The sequence below is a fragment of the Lutra lutra genome, chromosome 9 (assembly GCF_902655055.1).
Source record: "Lutra lutra chromosome 9, mLutLut1.2, whole genome shotgun sequence".
NCBI classification, from domain to species: Eukaryota; Metazoa; Chordata; class Mammalia; order Carnivora; family Mustelidae; genus Lutra; species Lutra lutra.
The window spans coordinates 25738703-25752578 of NC_062286.1; the positions used below are offsets into that span (position 1 = coordinate 25738703).

General features: G+C 37.3%; 1 protein-coding gene across 1 annotated transcript in view; it reads right to left on the reverse strand.

Annotated features, from left to right (window-relative positions):
* Nucleotides 1-13876, reverse strand: part of MEMO1 (mediator of cell motility 1) — a 123482-nt gene that overhangs the window by 61548 nt on the left and 48058 nt on the right. Inside the window, 1 exon segment of the mRNA XM_047744152.1 lies at nt 8252-8333. Coding sequence (XP_047600108.1) covers nt 8252-8333 — 82 coding nt within the window.

Here is a 13876-nt window from a genome sequence, read left to right on the forward strand (position 1 = left end):
GGCTCTTAAAACCTTAATGCAAAGTCATTCCTGCTAGCTTTTCCAGGTCACTCTGGTTCCCAGTGTAACCTCAATGAAGTAACCTCAATGAAGGCAAACTCAAAATTATACTTTAATATCTATCACTTTCTCATTAGACTAAAACTATGCCTCTAAAAACTGATCCTTCTTGTAACACAGGGTAATTCTGCTTCTCCCTTTACTCCTTCACAGCAGACTTTATATCACAAAGTCCAGCTCCTAATTTTCAAAAATTTCTGTGCCCCACAGAGAAATGCAATCAAATGAGGATGCAAGGTATCACCCATGGTCATTTGCTGGTTAAAGGACAGTTTCCCACACAGCAACCTTGCAGTGTGGGTATAATTTAAATTCCTATGTCAGGAAAATTATCACTACTATATGACATGGACTTTCACTTGTTCATCCTGAAACCTTCAAGATTACAGGTGAATAGCATAAAGTGTGAATGCCAAAAGTCTACCATTCGTTCTACGAGAGACTTTTCATCAAAGAGGATATGGAGAACAACTTTAAAAAAAAAAAAACCCAAAAACCTGGATTCAACAAAATCAGGTTCTCATAGTCCTAGTTCTTAATAGCAGCAAAAATGCAAAATAAAAAGATTGAAGTAGATGAAATGAGAAGACTGGACCAAATGAAATTCTCTCCTGCAGCAATAAGTCTACAAGATCTACCTAAGGTAAGCTATGATCTAGAAAGCTAGAAACTAAATTTAAAAACACTTGTGAGCAAATGGGATCCACCTGAACAACAATGGCTCTAAGCAGTTTCCAGAAGCAGGAGCCTCACACTGACACTCTCCATTCTGTTTCACTGCACCTCGTCTTTTGTTCTTTTATTTTCATAGGCATTCCTTGGGGGCCCTCAAGATTTCTGCTTCATAAAAAATATTAGATGATTATATTCCCCCGAAATGTTCAGGTTAGAAAGTCATTATGCAGAATATTTTATTTTTACAAAATGAATCTCACAAATATTAAGTGAACAATACTATAAACTAAGGAAAGTTATTAAAGTTATTCAAGTCAAGTAAGAATAAACTAACCACAATGTTGCACATCTAGATTGTTTTACTGCTAGAATATGCAGGACCTGAGATACTGCCATGAATAATCTACTACTTAAATAAAGAAGGACTAGAAATAAACAAGTTACACATCTCCAATACTTAAATTAACTACATGATTTATAAGATTCATGTTTCACCATATACACCAATAGAGCTGAACTGGTGTACTTCACTATATGTAAAATGGTCTTCCATATCAATGTTTCCTAGCTTTTAATTTTTTTTAAATAATTTTTATGTTCAAAGTAATAATTGCACACAATATAAAAAAGTCAAATAATAGAGAAAGGTACACAATGAAAAGTGAAAGTATCCTTTATACTACTTCTACTAGGTTCACTACTAAAAAAAAGAATCAAACTCTAGTTTAAATGTATGAGGACAGCTACAATATCCATAGTATCTGCTTTATGGTATAGAGGACAGCTACAATATCCATAGTATCTGCTTTATGGTATAAGTAAGCCCCCTCCTAATTATCTGATTATATTTTTATATTCAATAAGAGGTCTCTTAAGTGATACATACTTAAGGTCCAGCTCCATTCTAAGGGCTGCTGAGTTATTCCTGCATACTGCAAGATAAACAACAATTTTGGCATGAAGGTGTCTGACAGTCATGGTAGGAAGGCTTCTGGAACTTCCAGTTCATGAAATTATTTCAATATATATCCCTGGGCAACATACTGTTTCCGATACTTCAAGACCAGTAAAGTCCTAAATTCAACCAAAGGACATTTTTAAATCAAATTAAATTCTTTTCAATCTCCCAACTACACCTGCCTATATGCCATATAGATTAGAATCATTAATATTGATCAATAGATGGTTTATGGGTCAATATTTATTCTTTAATGACATTATTCTATTTAATCTATATCTATATACAAATAAGCAATCTGTTTAAGCACTTTTAAAAGTACGCTATCTAGGTTCTGAGTTGTTTGCTATTTAAGGCTCCCTTTACATGATTTATGCCTATGAAGGCAAAAATCTTAAGAAAAGCTGGTCCAAGAGAGCTAAATTTTATAAAAGTTAAAGAATGTTTTTCAGGCGTGCCTGGCTGGCTCAGACACTAAAGCATGTAACTCTTGATCTCAGGGTTGTATGTTTGAGTCCTGTGTTGGGTGTAGAGAACACTTAACAATACAATCTTTCCAAAAAAAAATGTTTATTTGAAATAAAAGTAGAATCTTAAAATTTTAAGTTTTCTAATTACTAAATAAGCATGTTCTTAACAAAGACCCTTTTGTGCCTACAGAACAATAAGGTATTTGTTGTTGCTTTTCTACCAAACCAAAAAAAAAAAACAAAAAACAAAACAAAAAAAAAAACCCTCCTCTGGAAAGGAAAATAATTACTTCTGGAAACCACATACTAAGATAAACTTGACTATATTTAAAGTTTTCATATGTTAACAAAATGGAAATTGCATTATATATGCATAAACATAACTACAAAGTCGCTATATAACAGAAACATGCACACCAAACCCAAAACTATTTTCAAATACTAATTTTAAAACTTAAGGTAACTTGGAAATCCTTTACAAATCAATGTATTTGTAACTTAGACTCAAACATTTCATTTCCCAGGCCACTGCCAATTTCAACTTAGAGCTAACTATAAAAAGGAAACAAGTCTAGCTACATTTTCATGAATAACTAACCTTGACTTAATTATATGTTGATTTAGCACATCTCCCACATTTGAAACAAGTTCTAACTAGGAAGGTCACATACAATAGTCAAATACCAGCGAAGTGATGAGAATGACATAGACCCTATGTCATGAGTTACTATAAAGAAATGATTATTAACCCATTGTTTCTCAACCAACCAAGGATTAAGCAAACTTTCCCCTTTATTCCTGCATCAATTTTTCTTTCTCTACTGGATCATTTCATCTATATTATAAACACTTTAATATCTCCCACCTTAAGTAAAATTTCTCACCTGACAACATATTCCCTGTGCCCCATTCCCTTGATTTACAGAAAAGTTCATTAAAAAAAAAAAAAATTACCCTGGGGCACCTGGGTGGCTCAGTCAGTTAAATGTCTGCCTTCAGCTCAGGTCATGATCACAGGGTCCTGGGATCAAGTCCCACATCAGGCTCCTTGCTCAGCGGGGAGTCTGCTTCCCCCTCTGCCTCCTCGCCGCTTATGCTCATGCCCCTCCCCTTTCTCTCTCTCAAATAAATAAATAAAATCTTAAAAAAAAAATTACCCTCAGGACTCCTGGGTGACTCAGTTAAGTGTTGGATTCTTGATTTTGGCTCAGGTCACGATCTCAGGGTCATAACATCAAGTCCTGTGTCAAGCTCCACGGCTCAGCACAGAGTCAGCTTGAGATTCTCGCTCCCTTTCCCTCCTTCCCTCATCCCGCTCCTGCTCTCTTTCTCTCAAATAAATAAAATCTTAAAACAAAACAATAAAAAAAAACCTATCCTCACTTTATTTCCCTCTCTGATTCTCAAACCCACTGCAATTGCGCTTTCATCTCCACAGAAATCGTTTGTATGAAGGCCACCAGTGATCTCCATATTGCCAAATCCAATCTTCAATTCTCAATCCTCATCTTATTTGACCTATTGGCAGAACCTGACACAGTTAATTAATTCTCTCCTCACTGAGGAAAAAATTTTCATCCTTTTGCCTCCTACAGACACCACTCACTTAGTTTTCCTCCTGTCCCACTGGTCCTCCTTCAGCACCTCCTTTGCAAATGCTCATCTTCACCCTGATCTCTAAATAAAATTAGTTTGTCTAAGGACTTAAGTCTTTGAACCTCTTCTCTTGTCCAAATTTTCTTCACTAAGCAACCACAGCCTGTTTAGACTTTAAGTATCATTCATACACACACACACACACACACACACACACATATATATACCCCCATATATACCTATATATATATCTATATGTATACACCTATATATACCCCATATATACCATATATATTTATCAGCACAGTCTGGCCCTTCTTCTCTGTACTCCAGATTCATATACCTAGCCGCCCATTTGAAATCTCCACTTATAGATATGTAAATATGCATCTCAACATTTACCAAGGTCAAAATACAATCCTAAATTCTACATAAACACCTTAAAGTCTACTTCCCACCTCTACCCCATCTGTCCCCTTATCAGTATAAAACCAATTCCATATTTCCAGTTTCATGGGCCAAAACTCAAGAGTCATTCCTGACTCTTATTTACTTTACTGATCCCTACTTTGTAAAATATCCATAGTACACTGCTTCTCATCACCTCCACCACTAGCCCCCAACCAAAGCCACTGTCATCTCTCTCTTGTACTATTATAGTAAGCCTCCTAGACTCTGTTTCCACAAAACAGACCATCCATACAATACCAAGAACAATCTTTCTCAAACCTAAGTCAGGTCATGTCACTTTTCTGCTCAAAATTTCTCATGACTTTTATCACTTAGAATAAAAACCAAGGTTTTTGCAATAGCCTACAAAGCCTCCTCATGATCTAGCCAACCTCATCCACTCCTCTTCCCTTTGTACAAGTCACTGCAGCTACACTGTCCTCCTTGCTTTTCCTCTACACTAAGCATATCCTGCTGCAGAGCCTTTGTACTTGCTATTCCTCAACCCGAAAACCCTTTCCCTGGATATCGGCAGAATCTCTCTCTTTTATTATTTAGGCTCAAATGTTACCTTATCACCACATTTTTTTACTATCCTATATAAACCAGCACCTCTCTACCCACACTGTCACTCTCAATCCTCTCATCAGCTTTATTATTCTCAGCATCCATTAGCTCCTGATATAGAACATACAGGCAAGCCTCATTTTATTGTGCTTTGCTGTACTGGGCTTCACAGATTCTGCATTGTTGTTGTTTTTAACAAGCTGTGAAGGTTTGTGGCAACCTTGAATCAGCAAGTTCATCGGCACCATTTTTCCAATATTTGCTCACTTTTTGTCTCTGTATCACATTTTGGTAATTCCTGCAAGAGTCTAAACTTTATTATTATTATTACTAATATTTGTTATGGCTATCTGTTGTTAGTGATTATAACTCACTGATAATGTTTTTTAGTAATAAGTATTTTCTAATTAAGGTATATACACTGTTTTCTTAGACATAATGCTATTGTACACTTAATAGAATACATTGCAGTATACACATAACTTTTACATACTGGGAAACAAATTCATTTGACTCATTTTATTGCAATATTCATTTAATTGCAGTGGTCTGGAACCAAACCCACACTATCTTTGATATATGCCTGTAATTATTTGTTTACTGTCTGTTTTCCCATGTACTAAAATGTAAGCACCATGAAAGTAGCAATTTTAGTTTATGCAAAATGCAGCACTGGAAGGTAGTCCAAGATGGCAGCAGAGGAAGATGCTAAACTCACACCCAATGGACACACAAATCTACTGCCACAAATCGAACAATCCCCTCTGGAAAAGATCTGAAAACTAGCTGAACATTTGGCAACAAATGGTAAAAGGGCCATATCAAGCTGGGAAGGAGAAGCAAGATGCAGTCTCCTCAAAATCCCACCCCTGGCACGGGGACCCACAATCAGGAGGAATCTCACAAATGCAGTTTTTTTTCCTGAGGACTTAAGGGTTCATACCCCACATCAAGTACCCCAATCCTTGGGAACTGTAACAGAGAGATGAACCCCCAAAACATCTGGCTTTGAACACCAACAGGGCTCACATCCAGGAGACCCAAAGGGCTGTAGGAAACAGAGATACTTCTTTTAAAGGGCTCACATGCAGACTTAGTCACCCTGGAAACCAGCACAAAAGCAGCAATTTGAAAAGCACCCAGACTACACACGAAGGAGTTTCACTGGCTAATCCTACAGCATCTATCAGAGGGGCAGGGGCCTGTTGGACCTTTCTCCAGGGACAGAGGCACTGGCAGGGACTTTATGGTTCTCTCCCTCTGCCTTGAGAGCACCAACAGGGTAATCCACCCCTGTGCTCCCCCATGCCCATGTGAAAACTGTGTCTGCACGAGCCATGCGCTCTCCTATGGGCCCGCTAAAGCTGGCAGGCATATGCAGTCTACACAGGGGGCACTCTGATCGCCTACTCAGGTGGCCGGGGGGCCTGCGTTACTGGGTCCAAAGCGCTTGTAACAATCAGAGAGACAATTCACTACAGAGACAGTAGTTTGAAACACATCCCTAGTCTTTCTGTGAAATAGGCCTATTTACTTGTCCCAGAGCTTCAGCCTGAGCACCACACTTCACATCAGCTACACATCTGGAGGCTGTGGAGGTGCTTTCAGGGAAAGGGAGCCAGGGGACACCATCTTTACACTCTCCCTAAGCCTCACTACGTTTTGCCAGGACCTCCAAAAAGGAGCTTATACACTCATCTAAAGCCCTGGTTTTTGTCACTGTCGCCCAGAGGACACCTTTAGATCACCTGGTCTGGAGGCCAACAGGGTGTACAACTACAGCCCTACAGGACTATATATGCCTACACATTTTAAAACCTGCTGCCTGAGGGTCTGGCTTCCAATCAGCCTATAACTGGGGGTTGCTTGAGATCCATCCCCCAGAACATTGACAAGTCTTGGCACACTCTCAACAACTGGGACTTATCAGGAATAAATCAGGCTGCTTAGACAATCACAAAGGTTTCAGAGAAAACCAAGAGCTAGGGCAAGGTTGAAAGATAAGATTCATCTGCTACAGGAGGCCACTCTTTGAATACTCATGCATAGAAACAACACAGAGTCAAGCAAACTGAGAAAACAGGAAAATGTCCCCCCAAAAAAGAACAAGATAAAACCTCCCCCAAAAACCTCAATGAAACAAAAAGTAGCATTAAGAACACCTGGCATTTAGCTGGGTACATATTTGCTGAATGACTAAATAAATAATAGCTTAAGTTACTATGCTATAAGTTAATAAAGATTAACTCATTTAATCATCAAAAAACTACATGGAGGTATTATTAATATTCCAATTTTACCAATGAGACAAAGGCATAAGAGATTAAGTTACTTGTATGTCACATATCATATAAGTGGTACAGTCAGCCTCCTATATCTATTACACGAGATCAAGTCAGATCACACAAATGGACCACTTAACAAAACATCTGGCACATTAAATTACCTAACACTTATGAATACTTGTTATGTGACAGACATTAATGTAGGCTCTTTGTGTGTATTTACTTATTTAATTCTCTTATTCTTCAATAAGTAGATGCTTTTATTTTCACTATTTTTTATTTATCAGGGCACCAAACCTAATTCAACAGAAGTTACACAAAAGACACTGCTGTGAAAGAAATGGGACAAACTCCAACCTTTACTCTTCTCGGAAAACAGTTAACATGTGCTTAAAGAAATGTGTTTTGAAAGTTAGCACTGGAAACCAAATCAAAATGAACTGAATTCCTATCACTTACAGACACATTGTTAATTGTATTTGTTAGCCTGTAGTTCTAGAATGCCTTCTAAGATTCAAAGACAAAACAGTCACAGATTTTCTTCATTAAAAACAAAACAAAAAAAGCTACCCCTTCTCCAAATATCTGGTCGCTACTCCATATTGCATGGTATTGTTTAACGTATCTTTTTCATTATTTTTTTTAAGGTTTTATTTATTTATCTGAGAGTGAGAGAGAGCATGAGAGGGGAGAAGGTCAGAGGGAGAAGCAGGTTCCCCATGGAGATGGGAGCCCGATGTGGGACTCGATCACAGGACTCCAAGATCATGACTTAAGCCGAAAGCAGTCACTCAACCAACTGAGCCACCCAGGCTATAATTAATAATTTATAATTTTCATTATAAGGAAAAAGTTAGCTGAATTAAAGTAGATCTTTTTACTATTTAAAACAGAACTTAGTCATTTATATCAATCTGAAATCACCAAGTTTATACACTGCAAATTACCTTCTGTTTTAAAAGTCAGTTTTATTAGCAAAAAATAAATTTTAAAATTACTGCACCTGAGAAAATAGCCAATTCCTTTATCCTTGAGTTAAAGTGAAAGCGAAAGGAATCATGAAAACGACTAAATATAATTTCTTCAGCTCAAAATACAGCATTTATTAAATTTTTAGAGCCATCTGTAGATACTATTCTACATTAATAATTAATATATGAAACATCATGGTAAAGACCCTTAAAACTTACGGTGCAATAATGGCTCTAGCAGGTCTTTTTGTAGACTGTACTTGTGAGAGCCAACCTTCTAGCTGTGCATTCAGCTGCGGTCCTATAAAAAGAGAAAGAAGGAAATTGGAGTTAGCAGAGAAATGTACTATATATAACCATACATGACACAAAATCCTTATTAAACCTATTTGGGACTAAAATGGCTTAATGGGCACTGGGATCATTAGTTTGTACGTTAATGTTTGATACTTAACCAACTACTAAGCAAGCCATAGAGAAGGCCATGTACCAATTAAACAAAATTTGCTTTTATCCATTTACTTACTGACAACCATTTTCATTCCAGAACAACAATATGATCTATAATTTGAAGCACTGTTTAAACAAAATAAAACAAGAAACAAAAGACTCTAGGCATATGAAAAGAAAACACCTGAGTGACTGTTTACAGAGCACCAAAACTTGCCTTAATCACTAAAATCATATCCATGGAGTGATCACTCCCATACCCAAAACCTTTCCTTCTATCCAGTCCAGCCCCTACTCTGATGATCACATTGATAACCAGTGACTATGCCATGTCAAAAATCTCAATTTCAAGCATCCCACTCTCCTCACTGCCTATCTTCTCAGTTCACTTCTAGAAATCTGTTGATTGCTTACAGATTCTGAGTTACTTTCCCCTCTATCCTTCCTCTCCTTTCTTCTTCCCCTCTTACCCAGCCTGAGACTTGCTCCATCACTCTGAATCATTTCTTTACCTGTGCCCTCACTCTTGCTCCTCTTTCTCCCCCACAGTCAAACACAGTATCTTCACTTGTTCAGCTGAATGAGATGACAAACACAACCATATGAACTTTAAAATTATACCCATAAATTGCAGACCCTTAGCAAAGCTCAGAAATCATACCACGTTAACCTCGTGAACTTGCTCTCCCAGCCTTAAGATAATTTCTTCATATAGCTTCTCATTTTACCTTAAAGCCTCATTCCCCTCTCACTCCCAGCAGATGATCATGGTTTTTCATTTTGTCAAGGAAAATCAGAAAATAGCCAACCACCCTGGTTTGCCAAGGACTTTCCCAGTGTTAGCACTGAAAGTCCTACATCTAGGGAAACCTCTTAGTTGCAGGCAAACCTGGACATTAGTCACCCTAAATTCAAAAGAGAACTACTTCCTCTTCCTCCCATTTATTCTGCCTTCTCTCCTGTGTCAACACATTGACCTTACTCCTATCAAAAGTCAAACAAATTCCTTCTCCACTGGGTCCCATTGTTTGTCTTCTCAAGGACTCTGCTCCTCTAATTGTCCTAGTCTCCTGTACAAACTTGTCCCTTTTTACTAGATCCTTACCATTAGCATTTTTCCTCTGGCTCTCTTTTTTTAAGCATTTAATCATAAAATATTTAAATGTTACAGAAGAATCTAGATAATAATAAAACAAACATCCACGTACCCAGTACCCCAAAAAATTAAATTTTAATATTCTTAAGATCTTCCTTAATGAGAAATAAAATATTACAGACACATTTGAAAACCTTGCTGATCCCATTATACATTTTCCTCCTCAGAGGGAAATCAAAATCACTTTCTGATTTTGGTGATTATCATTGCATTATATTTTTACTAATGTATATACCCATAAAAATATGCATTGTTCTGCATACATATTGTTCTGAATGTTTTTAAATACTACATAAATATACTGTGCATGTTCCTCCATAATTTGATTTAGTACACAACATTACTGATAACAGGTACTCATGCTGATTCTGTAACTCTAGTTCACTCACTTTAATGCGGTATTATACTGTGTAAATACACCAAAATTTATCTATTCATTCTCTTCACAGACACTTGGTTGTTTCCACTGTTTCACTGCTAATATGCAATGTTACAAGTGTCTTATAAACATGTATTAATAGTTTTTCTGGGGCGCCTGGGTGGCTCAGCGGGTTAAGCCTCTGCCTTCAGCTCAGGTCATGATCCCAGAGTCCTGGGATTGAGTCCCACATCGGGCTCTCTGCTCAGCAGGGAGCCTGCTTCCCCTCCCCTCTCTGTCTCTCTGCGTACTTGTGATCTCCCTCTCTGTCAAATAAATAAATAAAATCTTTTAAAAAAAAGAGTTTTTCTGGGGGCAGCCTGCTTGGCTCAGTCGGTTCAGCAACTAACTCCAGATTTCCACTCAGGTCAGGATCTCAGGATCGTGGGATAGAGCCTGTGTCAGGCTCCATGCTCAGTGGGGAGTCTGCTAAGGATTCTCTCTCTCCCTCTCCTTCTGCTCCTCCCAACCACACTCACTTGCTTTCCCTCTCTCTTGCTCTCAAATGAATAAATAAAAAATGTTTTAAGAGTTTTTCTGGGGTTTAACAACGAATAAAAGTACTGGATCACCAGAACACTGCAAATTACCCACTAAAGTGGCCAGATCAATTTACCCATCAGTGTAAGGGCATAAAAATGAGAAGTCTTCCTGTTAAAAATTAGGGGAAAATGGGGGTCCTGGCTGGCTCAGTCAGTGGAACATGACACTCTGGATCTCTGGGTTGTAAGTTTGAGTTCCACGTTGGACATGATACCTACTTAAAATTTAAAAGGGAAGAGATTTGTCTTAGAACACATTCGTCTTAGAGCACTTTCTCTAGAAAACTTGCAATCGTAAATTCTTTCTCTAGCTCTTGAAATATATGTAAATGTTTTTAAAAGCTACATAAGCTTCTAGGGATCCAAGCTGGCTCATTCAGTAGATCATGTGACTCTTGATCTCGGGATCCTGAGTTCAAGCCCTATGTTGGGTACACAGCTTACTTTAAATAATAAATAAAGCAAGCAAGCAAGCAAGCAAGCTTCTAACCAGCAACCCAGGACTCTCTGAAATGTGATTCGCACCAAAGAAGACAGCACCCTCTTTCTGCCAGTTTTTTTTTTTTAAGATTTTTATTTATTTATTTATTTATTTATTTGATAGAGAGAGAGAACACAAGCAGGGGCAGTGGGAGAAGAAGAAGCAGGCTTCCCGCTGAGCAGAGAAGGGCTCAATCCCAGGACCCCAGGATCCTGACCTGAGCCTAAGGCAGACGCTTAATGACTGAGCCACCCAGGTGCCCCTTTCTGCCAGTTTTTGTGGGAAGACAGGAACCTAACTAGCTGACCATCTACTTCCAAGTTGCAAAATTACCTCCTATCATAAGAACACAAGTTTATTTTTAGCCAGTTACAAATACATATGGTCACCGCAATTACCAACTGATTTAGAATGAACTATGTGTGAGAAATGTTGCTATCAAGTCCTCTGACTTGAGCACTACTTACAATTTATCTTGAGAACATGTATGTAATAGGTTGTATCTGGCCATATAAAAGGGTGAGCTCTCTTTAGATCTCTGAAATCTCTTAGCAGATTGACTGTGATGTGCTTCACATTCTGGCTCAATGCTTATTTTCTTTCTCTTCTGCCTCTGAAGAGAGGTTTTTCTGAAATGGAGGTTTTGGTTTAAATTATATTTCTCCAACATCAGCAATGGTTAAAATTTCCCATTTCCCCTCATCCTTATCAATATTTGATACTGACAGAATTTTTAATTTTTTTGGCAAAATGATAGGTATGAAATAATATCCCTTTATTTCTTCTGATTTGTTTCTCCCTGATATCCACAGACATTAAACATCTACTGACGTGGTTATCCCTCTGGATATATTTAGGACTAAATACAGAAACAAGTCAAGTTTATAATGAACAGCCCATCTATAAAATGCCAAAGTACAAAAAAGTTCCGATTTCAGCAAACAATGTAATTTATTTTAATAACTTAAAATTAAGAATAATTCCAAAAACCATTATATTACATAACCTCATTAGTAACTCAAGGAAAAAAGTTCAGATTTTCAATGTAAAGTTTTAGCTGCCAAATAAACTCTGTGTTAACTTAAAAGAAGTATTGCTCTAAATATCTCCACATACAGGAAGTTTACAAAACAGAAATTGGATAATGGATAAAAGCAAAGAACATATTATCTCCCAATTTAGCCACTCTATTGCCACCAAATTCACTGATTTTTAAGCATTAAATTAAGGTCTTTTAGTAGTCCTTCTATAAAAGGACCAATTTCCTTAAAAGGTTCCTAAGGTAAAAGCTAAACTCCAAGTTTCTTAATTGTCTTTGAATAAGACAACTGAGCATATCTATTTATTATGGTTGCTTAGCTGCTGATCTATAAAATATCAAGTAAAAAAATGAATTTGAGTTCTTCCAGAGAGACTGATACTTGGCAATATGGTATCCTTAACACATGAAGATGATGAACAAAATATGGTTTGTGTTTCAAATATCACTGGTTTTGAAGGCACACTGATGAGCAGAAAAATCAGAAATATTGTTAAATCCTAGCAAAACTAATGGCTATGTCATTTTGCACTGAGAAGGATAAATGGGTATTTACTTCTTTGGAAAGATATTAAAAGTAGGTTCCCAGAGGATCAATGCTTCAGGTACTTCCTTAGGAAACAGACAATAAATAATGGGCTGTATTTACTGTGATGCAAATTAACAACACTTCTGCTTCTATCCTACTTGAGTTGGACAATTTCACAAGGAAATGTATTCTCATGGTGACAAAACTATAGAGATACTAAACATACGTACACATACACACATAAACACACCCCTCCTCAGCCCTGCTTTTCCTATGCAACTTGTTAACAGAACCATTCTAAGACATGTAATGAAGTAAGCCAAAATGGTTTTCTACACTTTTCTGATTGGTTTGCTCTTCCTATTCTTCTTTGCAAACAAAAAATTTTAGTGGCCTGCTCACTCTGAACAGAAGTCATGTGTTCTATAAGCTCGTCTCTTCTATTAAATAAATTAGCACATCATGGTCTTAACTATGACTAACAATGTTTTAATGTCACAAATAATATTTGCCTTCATTTTTTAATTGAATAAATGTTTATTGGACACCTATTTATGTGCCAAGAAGTGGAATGGATGCTATAGTTATAGCAATAAAAAAAGACAGATGCAATGTCTGCCTTCATGGAGCTTCTGTCAGTGTCTCAAACACAAAGAATGGCTGAAAGTTAAAAACTTCAGACACCAGGGCAAGCTAAAAAAAAAAGACATTTTTGGTTAGAAGAGCCTTCTAGTGTGGCTCAAAGTATCCCACATAAAGAATGACCAACAGTCATAAAATTTTTTATACCATTCTTCTTTAGGTGGTCCCTGACTATTGATAGAGTAAACAATTCCAGGGGATTTGTTAAGGCAAAGTAACAAGGGACAAAACAGAAGCAAAAAATATATAACCAAACGAAAGCACACTGTCAGCACCTAGTATTTTACTGGCATTCATTCTGTGAAACCTATTGAAACTAGAAAAATTAACCTGTAGTCAAAATAATAAGATGGGGGGGACATCTGGGTGGCTCAGTGGGTTAGGCAGGCTCAGGTCATGATTTCAAGGTCCTGGGATCAAGGCCCACACTGGTCTCTCTGCTCAGCGGAGAGCCTGTTTCCCCCTTCTTCTACCTGCCTCTCTCTCTATTTGTGATCTCTCTCTCTCTCTCTCTCTCTGTCAAATAAATAAATAAATAATCTTTTAAAATAATAATAATAACAAGAAGAAGAAGAAGGATGAGGAGG